The 14,600-nt window shown below is 36.6% G+C and overlaps 1 protein-coding gene across 1 annotated transcript in view; it reads right to left on the reverse strand.

Annotated features, from left to right (window-relative positions):
• Positions 1 to 719: 719 nt before the first annotated feature.
• The window catches only part of NUFIP1 (nuclear FMR1 interacting protein 1), a 40,696-nt gene continuing 26,815 nt past the window's right edge, over positions 720 to 14,600 (reverse strand). The window contains exons 8-10 of the mRNA XM_046665102.1: positions 9,054 to 9,170; positions 2,379 to 2,611; positions 720 to 1,018 (exon numbers count right to left, since the gene is read on the reverse strand). Coding sequence (XP_046521058.1) covers positions 902 to 1,018; positions 2,379 to 2,611; positions 9,054 to 9,170 — 467 coding nt within the window. The 3' untranslated portion in view covers positions 720 to 901. The remainder of the gene's footprint in view (positions 1,019 to 2,378; positions 2,612 to 9,053; positions 9,171 to 14,600) is intronic.

The following is a 14,600-nucleotide window of genomic DNA, read 5'->3' on the forward strand; positions in this document are numbered from 1 at the left end:
TTCATTTAATTTAAACATACACAGAGGCCATATCTATATTAATATTTCCAGTGTTCAATATTTGAGCTACTTAAGTAGTGCCAATAGGTGAATTTCAAAATGTCCTTTGAAATAAACAGGGAAAATTTAAAGTTCAAGACCTTCTGATTGTATTAATTTGATCTGGTTTATTTTTAAAATATCGCCCCTTGCTACAGTTAAAGAACGATTCTTCCTCTCCTGCATTAAAAACAATATGACTGTATTTCTCTCCCTAACTTACAGCTTTGCTCAGCTGAATTAAAATTTTTAAAGCTTTTTTCTTTCTTTTTAAAGACTGGCACCTGAGCTTGTTAACAACTGTTGCCAATCTTTTTTTTTTTTTTTCCTTTTCTGCTTTTTCTCCTCAAATCCGCCCAGTACATAGTTGTATATCTTAGTTCTGGGTCCTTCTAGTTGTGGCATGTGGGACGCCACCTCAATGTCGCCTGACGAGCGGTGCCACGTCCTCACCCAGGATCAGAACCAGTGAAACCCTGGTCTGCCCAAGCAGAGTGGGCGAACTTTAACCACGCAGCCACGGGGCCAGCCCCTACGGCTTTTTTCTTAACTACTAAACCAGTATCTTCAATTCTTAACTGGCCCAAGAGCAAAATTCCTTACATGTCAGCAACACATACAAATAAAACACAATTCTGCCAGCAAATATTATGTACCATTCCAACAATACAGACACAGTCTTAAAAATCAGTTATGTATTTATTTGCATAGATTCAAAGGAAATATTTGAAAATCCAACATAATATCCCATGAGGCTTACAATTTAATTACTAATCCAGGTTTTAAAAAAAGCCTTTCCTCCAATAACTTGAGGACGGCACTAATTCACATGCTTAGTTATGAGTGCTGAAACATCAGACCCCTATACATCCTTAGTTTTCGCAGAATTAGTATTAAGTCCAAAAAAGTCTTTTTTGATGATGTATCGAACACATTGCAAAATCACATTCCTTTCATGTCGAATGTCCGGAGCTAAAAGCTAAAAACAATAAATAACAAGATTAGTTAGTAAATAAAGTAAATCCAAGAAATGCAATCTAAAATATTATGTGTGCTTTCGCCATATGAAGAACACAGAATAAAAGAGATGTGTATTATATTTACTAATTATTTTGCTAAAAAACAATGTAAGAACATTTCCTTTTAATTTATATCAGGACTATCTAGCTTTTTGAATAGCACAAATGTTCACATTTGGGCTCCTCTCTAGGAGTATCTAAGAAGGGACAGGAAAAATAGGTTCAAAGTCTGTAATTCTTTAACCTAAAAATCATATAAAGGAGGATCCTCCCAAACTCAAATCTATAAACAGTGTAGAAACTGTTAAGTAGATATAGTAAATATAGTAATAATGAAACAAGCAGTAAAAAGTCCCAACATTCCTGGACTTTCATAATGTCCCATTTTTGTGCTTATAGTAATTAAAAGAAAGCTTAAAATCCCTGGTATTTAGAATAAGTACATAACCAAGGAATCATATGTGATTCAGCAAAAAAGGATAAAGTGACCATTCAATTTATTTTCTGATGTCATTAATGTAGTTCAGAAACATCACACAGGAACTTTCAGTAGAAAGATGATTTAATTTACACTTATAAGGTAAACATTTTAAAAACGTAAATATTTAAAAACAGCACAGAAAACAGAGCATAGCATTACAAAATAGAGATTATATTTCAGATCAATTTTAATAGGAAGCGACTGTATCTACATGTGACACCTCACAGAGTATAGCCACAGAACACTTTAGCTACAGCATAAGCACGTATCTGACAAGGCAAAAACAGACTTTTTACAGAATGTCAACAGTTTTACAACTCCACTAAAAAATCTGGAGTATTTCTATCACTCTTAGACATGAAAGTCTTGGATCTTTGAACAGCTTCATGTCCATTACTTAGAATCAAAAGATGTATTGCTTCCTCTTTATAATGTGAAGAAAGATAATAGATTTTTGAGCACATCACACTGAGAATAAAGCCAATAATACACAAAATAAACACATAAAAACCTTCTTCTCCCTTCAGTTTGGCATTGTATTTAACTGTGCTTTCAATGAAAACTTTAAAAATGTCAGTACACCTCAACACATATTTCCTTACCAATCAGTTAAACTTAGATTCTTTTACTTTAAGGAGTTTTGAAAATTGTAATTGTACCACATTTACTGAACATCAGCAAAATGCCAAATGCAGCTTCAGAATTAGGATACACAGATGAGTCTTTAAGGAACATATGTATGTCTCTCATAACCTTAACAAACAGGAAGGTACACAAGCACAAACCCAGTGGCTCTATCTTCATGACATAAGGTTAGAATGTAAAGAAAAATCATTTACCATTTCCAGGAGATAAGGATGGTGTGTTCTTGGTTCAAATAATGTGTGATAGTTGTGATAATCTTTTTTCCTCTTAGGGTTTGTCTTTTTAAAACTTTTCTTTTGGCTTTCATACTTGGCTTCTGAGAAGTTTCTAACAGTCGCTTTAACATCTTGACTTGGTCTCTCAGGAGTTTTGCTGTGAAGAACCTGGTCGTCTGCCAGAATGTCTGCTTCAGTCTTGATGGGAGTTTCTAAATGTGAGGAAAGACAAATACAAAAAGAAAAAGCAAACACACAGGTAAAACTTCCAAAAATTAACCAAAAAGCCATAATGACCATCCCCCTTCCAGCCATAATACTGGCTATTTATTAATTAAAACCAGACATTTACAATGTATTACACTATTTTTCAAATTGGGAGCTATAATTGCCAAGAATTGAGAAGATTACCACAAAGAACTACAGAGTGATCCCTATGAAGAAAATAATACCAAATGGAAACCTGGATCTACACAAAGGAATGCAGAGTGCTGGAAACAGTCAATATGCGGATAAATACAAAAGTCATTTTTTTCTCATTTGAAAAATTTTTTAAAGATAAATGACTATTTAAAGCAAAAACAATAACAATGTATGTGGGGTTTATAACATCTGTAGAAATAAAATATATAATTACAATACCACAAAAGAAGGGAAGAGGAAAAACATAAATATATTGCCATAAAATTCTTAAATTATATGTGAAGTGGTATAGTATCATTTGAAAGTATACTGCGATAGGTTAAAGTTGCATTCTATAACCTCTAGATTAACTCCCACAAAAATAAAAGAGGTATAATTAATAAACCAATATTAGTACTGCCCTAAAAATACAGGATTAATCCAAAGGCAGGAAAAGAAGGAAAACAGAACAAAAAAACAGATGAGACAAAAAGAAACAAACCACATCAATAATTATAATATATGTAAACAGTTTAAAACCTCACCTGAAAGGCTGGGTGGTCAGACTGAGGCAGAAAAAAAGAAACAAGATCAACTACTTAATGTCTACAAGAAATCAATTTAAATTGCAGGCAGTCCTTGCTTTACACACTTTGAGCTGTGATTAAATCTCAGTTACCAAGGAACAGAGCAAAGCGAGGACCGCCTGTGTAGTCAGGTTAAAAGTAAAAGATGGAACAAGATACCACACATACAGCAACCATAAGAAAGCTGGAATGACTATAACAATATCAGATAAAGGAGACCTCAGAACAGTGATTATCACCAGGGATAAAGAGGGACAGTTCATAATGCTAACGAAGTTAATCCATCAAGAAGACAAAATAGTAACACCTAATATCAGAGTTTCAATATACATGCATCAAAAGCTCACAGAGCTTAAAGAAGAAATAGACAAATCCAATATAAACATTGGAGACTTAAACACTCTGCTCTTAGTAAGTGAAGAATAATTAAACAGAAAATGTGCAAGGATATGTAAGACCTGAGTACCTCTAACAATCAACTCAAATGACAAAGAACACTTGACTCAATACACACTCTTGTCAAGTTCACATGAACACTCATCTTGTGTGTTGGGCTATAAAACAAGTCTCAATAAATTGAAAAAAGTGAAAGCATACAGACTACGTTCTGTGACCATAATAGAACTAAAATAAAATCAATGACAGAAAACTATCTAGAAAGTCTCCAAATATATGAAAACTAAACATATACATCTAAATAACTCATGAGTTAAAGAACACATTACAAGAGAAATTAGAAAATATTTTGAAATAAATACAAATGAAAACATAATGTGTCAAATTTGTGGGATCCAACTAAAGCAATGTATGAAGGCAAATTTATAGCTTTGAATGCTAATATTAGAAATGAAGCAAAGTCTAAAATCAATGATCTAAGCTTCCACTATAATGACATAGAGAAGAGGGAAGAAATAACAGAGAAGGAAAATCAATGAATTGGAAACAAACAACAGAGAAAAGTCAACAGAGCCAGAAGTTGGTTCCTTGAAAAGATTAGTAAAATTAATAAACACCTAACAAGACTGATCAAGAAAAAAGGGAAAAAAACACCATTTAACAACATGAGGACTCAAAGAGAAGACATCACTATAGATCCTATAGATATCACAAGAAAATATTATGAATAAGTTTAAGCCAATAAATTCTAAGACTTAGATGGAACAGACAAATTCTTTTGAAAAGCACAAATTACCAAAACAGACTCAAGAGAAAATAAAAACTCTGAACAGTCCTATACCTATTAAGGAAATTTAATTCGTAATTTAAAATCTTCCCCAAAAGAAAATGCTAGGTATAGAGGGCTTCTCTACTGAATTCTACAAACAAGAAAAAATGGTAGTAATCCTACACAAACCCTTAAAAAAGGAAGAGGAGAAAATATATCCCAAATCATACCAAATCCAGACAAAGCCATTACAGGAAAAGTAAAACACAGACCAATATCCCTCATGAACATGGACGCAAAAATCCTCAATAAAACATTAGCAAATCAAATCCAGCAATGTATTAAAAAGGTAATACATCATGACCAAATAGATTTTATCCCAGGAATACAAGATTGGTTTGACATTTGAATATTAATCAGTGTATTTCACCATATTGATAAAGAAGAAAAACCATATGATCAATTGAAAATTCACAAGTTTTAGGACAGGAATCCCCTCCTCTCACTCCTCAAATGGTTATTCTACATTTTCAATTACCATGACTTATAGGCTGATGTGATATAAAGAGTTCTATTCTAAAAGCTGGGGGACTAGGTTCAATTGCCTGGACAAGAGTGAGCGAGTCTAATCATATCCCTCAAAGCCCTCAACACTCAAGTGTTACATAGGACTGAATTAAGTGGAAATTAAATTGAAAGGAAGTATAGATCTTTCCTCACTTACAATGGCGTTACATCCCAATAAGCCCACTGTAAGTTGAAAATACCCTAAGTTGAAAGTACATTTAATACACCCAACCTACTGAACATCATAGCTTAGTCCAGCCTACATTAAACCTATTCAGAACAGTTACATTAGCCTACATTTGGGCAAAATCATCTAATACAAAGTCTATTTTATAATAAAGTGTTGAATATCTCATGTAATTACTGAATACTGTACTGAAAGTGAGAAACAGAATGGTTGTATGGGGACAGAATGGGTGTAAGTCTATTGGTTGTGCACCCTCGTGATGGCATGGCTGACTGGGAGCTGCAGCTTGCTGCCACTGCCCAGCCATCATGAGAGGGTATCATACCACACATTGCTGGTCTGGAAAAAGATCAAAATTCAAAGCATGGTTTCTATTAAATGCATATCACTTTCACACCATCATAAAGTGGAAAAATCTTAAGTCCAACCACTATAAGTTGGGGACCGTTTATATAGGGTAAGTGTTAGAAGCACAGACTCTGGTCCCCAACTGTTAGGTTCAATTCTAGTTCCATCACTTACTAACTGCGTCTTTGTGGCAAGCTACTTATCTCTGCCTAAATTTCCTCATAAATAATGGCACCTAGTCCATGAGGTTATTGCAGTAATTAAATGAGTAAAGCACATAAAACAGGGCCTGACAGAGTAAGCACTATATAAGAATTTGCTATCATGACTGTGGCTTTGATGTGCCTTCAAAGTAATGGGGAAAAGAGAAAAAGAAGAGAAATATAACCATAAAAGAATGGAGCTAAGAATTCACAAAGTGGTTTGTAGAGTTCAAAACTATGGGAATAATAATCAAAGACAAAAGGAAACCAAGGCACTACTTTCTATTATTCCTTCCCCCTTCAAGCACTGATCTCCCAATCTAGGAATACAAGTCAAATGAATCAGCCCTTATACATATAGTCAATTTTCTGCCAAGGAATGAGGAACTGGGACCATTTGGTTCACAACATTTACCAGCTAAGATTATATTTTAATGTAATATTTATAAATCCAAATAAATTTAAAATATAGCCATTGAGTTTTTTCACACTTAAATCATTCTTTTTGGTTTGTGGTCTTTTGAATGCATTTTCAATTTGGAGGTCGCCCACTCATAGCCAAACCAGTTTTAAGAAACAATTTTGGGGAGTGGCAAAGCTGTGCTTTACTTCTAATATGGCAAAACAAAAGCAAAAACAAACAACTAGGGGCTGGCCCCACGGCCAAGTGGTTAAGTTCATGCACTATGCTGCCGGGGCCCAGGGTTTTGCCAGTTCAGATCCTGGGCATGGCTCTAGCACCTCCCATCAAGCCATGCTGAGGCAGTGTCCCACATAGCACAACCAGAAGGACCTACAACTAGCATATACAACTATGTACTGGGGGGTTTTGGGGAGAAGGGGGAAAAAAAGGAAGATTTGCAACAGATGTTAGCTCAGGTGCCAATCTTTAAAAAGAGAAAAAAACCCAACTAACTTGCAAAACCCAGGAGACATCAAACTAATCCATTTGGAAGTACTACTCATTGAAACTTTCTTTCCTATGTATATTTTAATGCTTCCGACAGCCCCAGAACCAGGCATAGCCTCTTCTTTTGCTTCAGTCTTTCCTGAAGGACCCGTTCCTAGTTTAAAACTCTTTCTGGAAAAGCACTACTCATGTTTAAGATCCTCTATACACTTTTATCTTAATTCCTAAGTTGAGACAGATCTTCAACTATGAAGACACAATTGTTAAAATCTGTGAGGAAGAATCAGACTGCTCCCCTCCATTCTGAATCCACTTAAATAAGCAGCTTCTAGATGCTATTTCATGCTTCAGAGAAGGTTCACTTTATTTCCTTGGTTTATTTATTCCAAAGTCTCTATGCCTCAACATCCTATCCTAAAGCCCAGAATTACCACTGTAAGCTAGAAATTTGGTAGTGACCTAGATGGCTTAATAAAGCCGAATTCAAAGTACATAAAATGATTCTTAAGGCTTAGAAGTGTGAAGCAAGGGCTGTTTCCTCAAGGCAGAGCATTTTAGACAATTAGTCAAAATGTATTCATACAAAATCAAATACATCTTTTAATAGCTAATATCCTCTGCTATCTGTAAGAAAAGGCTGTGCAGGAAGAAGTAAATGCCACACAGAGAAAGACTATAATAGAAGGCAATATAGTTGGCTTCTTTGAACTTTTAGGTCCCTAAACCTAGGCTTTACATGAGCTATGCCACATACTGGCTTCGCAAACTTATCCTCTCTAAGCTTAAGGTTCTATAAAATGAAGGAGTGGGACCTCCAAGATCCCTTCTGGATTCCTTTTTCCCTTGTAATTTAAAAATGTGGCAGCCTCAAAACAAAGACGTGAGAATAAAAGTATTAAATGTTTTATCTTAAAAGAGAGAGAAGCAAGCATCAGTACAGCTTGTTTTTATGGGATTCATGTAATCTGGTAAAATAGCTTTCTTTGCTATCACCTGTCATAAATACAACTGATAAGCAGGAAATGTAATATGTGTTTAAATAATAACTCCATCTTCAAATCAGTATACTGGAAACAAGAGTAAAGAAATAAATATTGTTTTTCTTAAAATTAAAAAACTAAGAAGAGGCAGCCATCTGTTAAGGAACACTCTGATAAAGCCAAAGTAGTTTATATTTCAAAATTCAAGTAGCTTTTAACCACCTACCACAGTAAAACACAGCCCACTAAAAGAGAAAAAAAATTCCATGTTACAGATAGATCTAAAAATTATCCTTCATATTAAAGCCCAACTCTTCCTTCTTCAACATCTTCCAACTACACAAACATTATCTATAGCCTAGTCAACATTAAAAGTGCTGCCATCTTCATCCAATTACATTCAAATCTTCTCTTCATTCTATATATTCACTTCAGTACAGCTCCTACTGTGATTACACATATTGTCCTGAGATACATACACATGAATTCTCTCATGGTTCGTAAAGCCTAAATAAAACTGCCATGCAGAACCAGGTTTCAACAGTAGGACACAGGCTCATTCACTAAACACATGCTGGATTATTGATATGAACCTTGGGTTAAGAACTGCCACACCACCACAGATGAACGGCCTATTCACAGCTCTTTTAGGTAGCCCTAGAAGAGACGCTAGAGGTTCAGCTGGTTTACCGTCATCTTTAAAGGTATCCTGAACACTGCTGACTTCCCAGAAAGATTCTTGAAAGGATTTTTCTTCCAACCTTTAAAATACACAGGCTAACGCAACCACAAATATAGGGTTACCATGTTCTCCAAATGAGATCATTTACGTAAATGTACTCTATAAAGAGCAACGCCCTATACACATGTAAGGAATTCCATCATCCTCTTTGTCATAAATGACCTCTCTTCACCTACCAAAGGTGCTAAACATGTTAACACAATGGTTCTTGAGAGCAGAGAGAAGAAATTAACTTTCTTTGCTATATCTTTTAGAATTTTCTTCTCTTCCATTAGTGGATAGTACCTCTTCCCCTTCTTATTCTTTCATTGTATTATTTTTGCCTTTTTCTCCCAGAGTAGAAACACATTTCCCTATTTCTCCAGCATTCCTTTATCCCATGTTAACTTTACTTCTGAATCAAACAGCAAAGCAATTTGAAGATCAGATAGAGAATGTGCATGACACACCTTGTCCTCAGATACACACACATACAAGGATGCTACTGATACACAGTAAACAGCAAAGGCAAAAAGCAACAAAACAAAACAGACCTAACTGTAACAACTCAGGCCACGACTTACCTTCTGGCTCACTGTCTGACCCTGAGAGATTGCCATAGCTGCTCATTAGTGAGCACAGGGCTGGTGTCACTTCCTTGGGTATGATAGTACTTTGTGGTTTCTCCTCTTTATCAGACTCTGAAATAGAAAGGGAAAGAACTAACAGTAAAACAGTATACCAAAAACATCTACCACCATAAAAAAGAAAGCTGATAGTCCCCCACTCCCTCATGTGTTAATGAAAACAAAGTAATTTCTGATCATTTGCTTAATCTTCCCAAAAAACAAAATCCAGAAGACCTGAAAAATTTCCCCTTGGTTTAAATCTTCATGTTCAGAGAAGCTATTTGCCCCAAAGAGAAAACACAAGGGCAGATGGAAGCTATACACAGCTCAGTTACTTACCATGCTTCACAGGTCATGGAATTTGGGCATTCTCTAAATTAATTATACAGTCTTTGCTATTAATTTATTTTATTTAGGCTATTAATTAATTTTATTAAGGTAGTAAGAAGGCCAGAAATTTATTTAACTGTACTAGGTTAGGATCACTAACTCTGAAAATTAGATTTAGGAATAAATATAACAATATCCACCTTTTTGTTTTTTTAAGACAGGTTTTGAGGGCACAAATAATATTTAAACCATTCTCTAGATAAAGGCTTAGTCAAAGAGCCATGATGAAATTAATCCACCCAAAGTTTTTATTATTTAGAACTTCTAAGAATTTAAGTAAACAAGCCAAGCATGAGAGTTCAGCAAGTACTGCAGAGCCTGCCAAAGGTAAAGTATTTGATCAGAGTCCAGAGAACCTAGTTGTAGCCCCAGGACACCACCTATTACACTTATTTTTGGCAGCTCTAAAAATGTATTAAGTCTATTCTAAACAACCAATAAAAATAAAGCCTGACTGAAGAATGAAGACAATAAGTAACTTGTCCATGTAATGAACCAACTCAACTCACAACCAATATGAAATGTTTCAAGATAGCATTTCAAGCTCACTGAGTCAGCCTGGAGCAAACTAAAACATGCCAGTAGGAAACGGGAGTCCACTGTTAGGTGAACATGGATCCACCGCCTTCTAGGGGATGAAGTTAAATCCTCTCTCCTACACCCATCCACACTACCCAGCACCACACCCCCCAAAAACTGCTCCTTGTCAGTGTTAGGCTAACTTATGACCTTTTCTCCTGAGTTAATACAGGGAAAGGAAAGTATGCAGTCTTATATATATAAATTACTAGTGGATTAAAAAAAATCTACATTACCATGGAGACTGTTTATCTCATTGTTTGAATAATGATAGGCCAAACTGTAGTATTTCCTTCCATGACACAAAGAGAGATGGCAAAAACTACAATACAGTTGAGTATAATGCTCTTTTTTTTTTTTGAGGAAGATTAGCCCTGAACTAACTACTGCCAATCATCCTCATTTTGCTGAGGAAGCCTGGCCCTGAGCTAACATCCATGCCCATCTTGCTCTACTTTATATGTGGGACGTCTGCCACAGCATGGCGTGCCAAGTGGTGCCATGTCCGTGCTGGGGATCTGAACCAGTGAACCCCGGGCCGCTGAAGTGGAACATGCGCACTTAACCACTGCGCCACCAGGCTGGCCCCTATAACGCTCTTTAAAAGCATGAACTCATTTAATCTTTATAAGATATCACTTTCACTCTTAATTACAGGTGATGAAACCAAAATTCAGAGACTCTGAGTAACTTTTCCTTCAGGTAACAAAACTATACAACAGTTACGTCAAATTTAAATCCTGGCTATCTGACCCCAAATCTCAATTCTTTTTTTTTTTTCTTGATGAAGAAGACTGTCCCTGAGCTAACATCTGTGCCAATCTTCTTCTACTTTATATGTGGGACGCCACCACAGCATGGCTTGATGAACGGTGTGTGGGTCCATGCCCAGGATCCGAACCCACAAACCCCAGGCCACTGAAGCAGAGGACATGAATCCAACCACTTCGCCACCAGGCTGACCCCCAAATCCCAGTTCCTAACTAGTGGATTGGAATATCTCCTACAGATGTATACAGTCCTCTTCTTAAAAGGAAGCCATCCTACCAAAATGTCTCTACAGTCAATAATAGGGCTAATAAATGCCTTCTTCCAGCTACAGCTCCACTTCTCTGTTCCTTTTTACAGCAAAACTCTAAACAACTATTTATACAATTCAGCAGGGAAGTCACCTGGGCATGAAATTTCCTCCAGCTGTCTGACCCACTCCAGAATCTACTCCAATCTGTCTTTCAGGCCCACCACACCAGCGAAACGTTTCCTTCCAAGTTCACCTGATTCTTCTACTGCCAACCTAGAGGTCATTTCTTGGCTCTCATCTTATTTAACTTAATGACAACATCTGACAGTAATCATATTTTAGTTTTAAAAACATTTGCTTCACTTGGCTTCCAGAACCTCTTCTCTTGGCTCTCCTTTCCCAGTCTCCCTGGTGAACTCTCCTCACTAACTTACTTCTAAAATTCTTGAGTGCCCCTGGTGTCAATCCTCAGCAACATTTTTCTCTCTGTTCCTCCTCCTCCTCTTATGATCTCATTTTATCTCCAATCTTAAAATACTATCTAGACAGTGGTGAATCACAAATTTTATACCTCCAGCCACCAATTTTCCCCTAAACTCCACAATAATCTAACTGCCCATTCAACATCTCTACTTTGATGTTAAACAGGCATCTCAAAGGTTAACACGGTCAAAAACAAGCACTTGATTCCTACTCCAAACATGCCCTCCAGTAGTCTCCATCTCAATCAACCCTTCCTTCCTAACCCAATAGACTGGGTACCATATCCAATCTATCAACAAATACTGCCAGCTCTATTTTGGAAATATATTCAGAATCATATGCCTTCTCATTATTTCCACTACTACAACCCTAGTCCAAGTCAACATTTCTTGCCTGGACAATTCTAACAGCCTCCTAAAAGATATCCCTGATAGGACCTTGCCCACGGATCCCTACAGTCTATTCTCTACCTAACCACATAAACAAGATCATATCACCTCTCTGCTCAACCTCAGAGTAAAGTCCCAAGTCCTTTCCTGGCCTACAAGGCCCTACTTGATCTGGTCCTTCACTTTTCTCTTAACTAAAATACTACCACTTTCTTCCCAGCTTACTCCACTCCAATCTTGTTGCTCCCTGAACACAAGAAGCATACTCTCACCATTAGGTGTTTGCACCTGTTACTTTCTCTGCTTGGAAAGCTAGCCCCTCAGGTATCAGCTCCTAACTTCATTCAGATTTCTTAATGTCACCTTACCAGAGATGCCTTCACTGATTACATAAAATAGCACACCCCTTTCTCCAGTCACCATTCTCTACCCTTTACTTAGCTTTACTCAACTTCATGATGCTTCTGTCAACCCATATTTATTTACTGTACCTCCCCTAACCAGAACATGAGCTACATGAGAGAAGGGGTTTGGCTTTGTTCAGCACTGTATCCTCAGAGTCTGGAACAGCACATAAGTGCTCAACAAATATTTGAAGAACAAACTGTCGCATGAATGAGTAAAGATAAGTTCAAAAAGGCTAACTGGTATAGAATGACAGAGGTAAGAAGAGGTGGAGCCACGATAGAAACCTAGTTCTGTTTGCATTCAAAGCTCATTCTTTTTCCTTTTTAATAACATGATTCCATTTTTATTTTAAAAACATATACAGGAGCATAAGAAAAATATTGGAAGGATATACAACAAAATGTGAGCAGTGGCTATCTCTGTAAGTTAAGAAAGTAGGCTATTTTATGCTTTTCAGTTTTTTTCTCACATTTTCTGTATTACTTTTGTAAACAGAAAATAATAGAAAAAGAAAAATATAGAGAAATAAACCCTGGAGGAAAGTGTTTCCTCATAATTCAATTCAAGAAGTGGAGGGCAAGACTTAAATTGGCCTACATATCACCCCTTTTCCTACCTCCCTTTTTTTAAACTTTATATTTTGAAACCATTTTAGATTTACACAAGTGTTGCAAAGATAGTACAGAGAATTTCCACATGCCCTTCACCTAGCTTCCCCTAATGTTAACATCTTACATAACCACGGTATATTTATCACAGTTAACAAATTAACACTGGTATACTATTACTACCTAAACTACAGACTGTATTGCAATTTCGTCAGTTTTTCCACTAATGTCCTTTTTCTGTTCTAGGATCCAACCCACCATATCACACTGCATTCAGTCGTCATGCCTCTTTATCTGTGTCTTCTCCAAATCTGTGACAATTTCTCAGTACTTCCTTGTCTTTCATGAACTTGACACTTTTGAAGACTACTGGTCAGTTATAGTAGAATATTCCTCAGCTTGGGTCTGTCTGATGCTTTCTGAGGATTAGACTGAGGCATGGATTTTAGGTAGTGCCTTTTCTCACATCATATCAGGGGGTCCATGATTTCAACATGACGTTACTGGGGATGTTGATCTTGATCACTTGGTAGTCTGCCTGGTTTCTCCACTATAAAGTTACTGACTTTCTCTTTCATTATTCTCTTTCTTGAAATGAGTTGCTAAGTCCAGCATACATTCAAGGGGAGGGGAATTAAGTGCCACTTCTTGGAGTATGGAATATCAAAAAATTTTGGACATATGTTAAAACCACCACAGTAATTAATACTCAGGGGGAGATGTTTTGAGACTATATAAATACTCTGTTTTACCTCAAAGATTTTGCCACTAATTTTACCATTCACCAGTGGATCTTGCCTGAAACAATTATTACTGTGTTCTAATGGTAACTTTCTATTTCCCTCATTTCTTCTACATTTATTAATTGGAATTCTTCTGTAATAAAGATTTGTCACTCCTCCCTCATCTTTATTTATATCAGTACAGACTCATGGATACTTATTTTATTCTTTGGGTTATAATCTACTACTATTTACTTTGTGGCTCAAATTGTCCCAACTTTGGCCATTGGGACCACTTTCCAGTTGGTCCCTATATCCTGACACGCCCACGTCCTGACATTTTTTGAGCACTTCCTTACTTTCTGGCACTGTATGAGATGCTCTAGGCTCACCCTGTATTTTCCCTGTCCCAGCCCTATAATCAACCTCTCCAAGGCCCTGATTCCTTTCATTGGAGAATGGTAAAACCACAATCTGGGTGCTTGGTGTACTCATTACCAGGAGTGTCACAAAGCTCACTATACTTGACTGCCCCCCCAAGGGTAAGAGTTAGGAGTTTCACAACTCTTCCCCTACTTCCTTCCCCCTCAGTCTCACTTCAGGGGTCCACAACATGTAATAACACTGTGAAAAGGGGTATGATCCTTTCAGCACTACCAAAACATCTTCTACTGTGGCTTTTCATCTAAAAAAAACATTATTCAGATCCACCTAGCAGTTCTATGTACCACAGGCATTTTTAGCAGCTATCCTGGAAACACTATGCTGAAGGCACTGTACTGGCTGACAAACAATACTCAAGAAACTTCACTCACTTTTTAAAAAAACAGCCAGACATCTCTCTAAACTAAAAGTACCAGTATAAAAATGGTAGCAATGAAGATGATAAAATCAAATTTTCA

Source organism: Equus quagga, chromosome 6, assembly GCF_021613505.1.
Source record: "Equus quagga isolate Etosha38 chromosome 6, UCLA_HA_Equagga_1.0, whole genome shotgun sequence".
Lineage (NCBI taxonomy): Eukaryota > Metazoa > Chordata > Mammalia > Perissodactyla > Equidae > Equus > Equus quagga.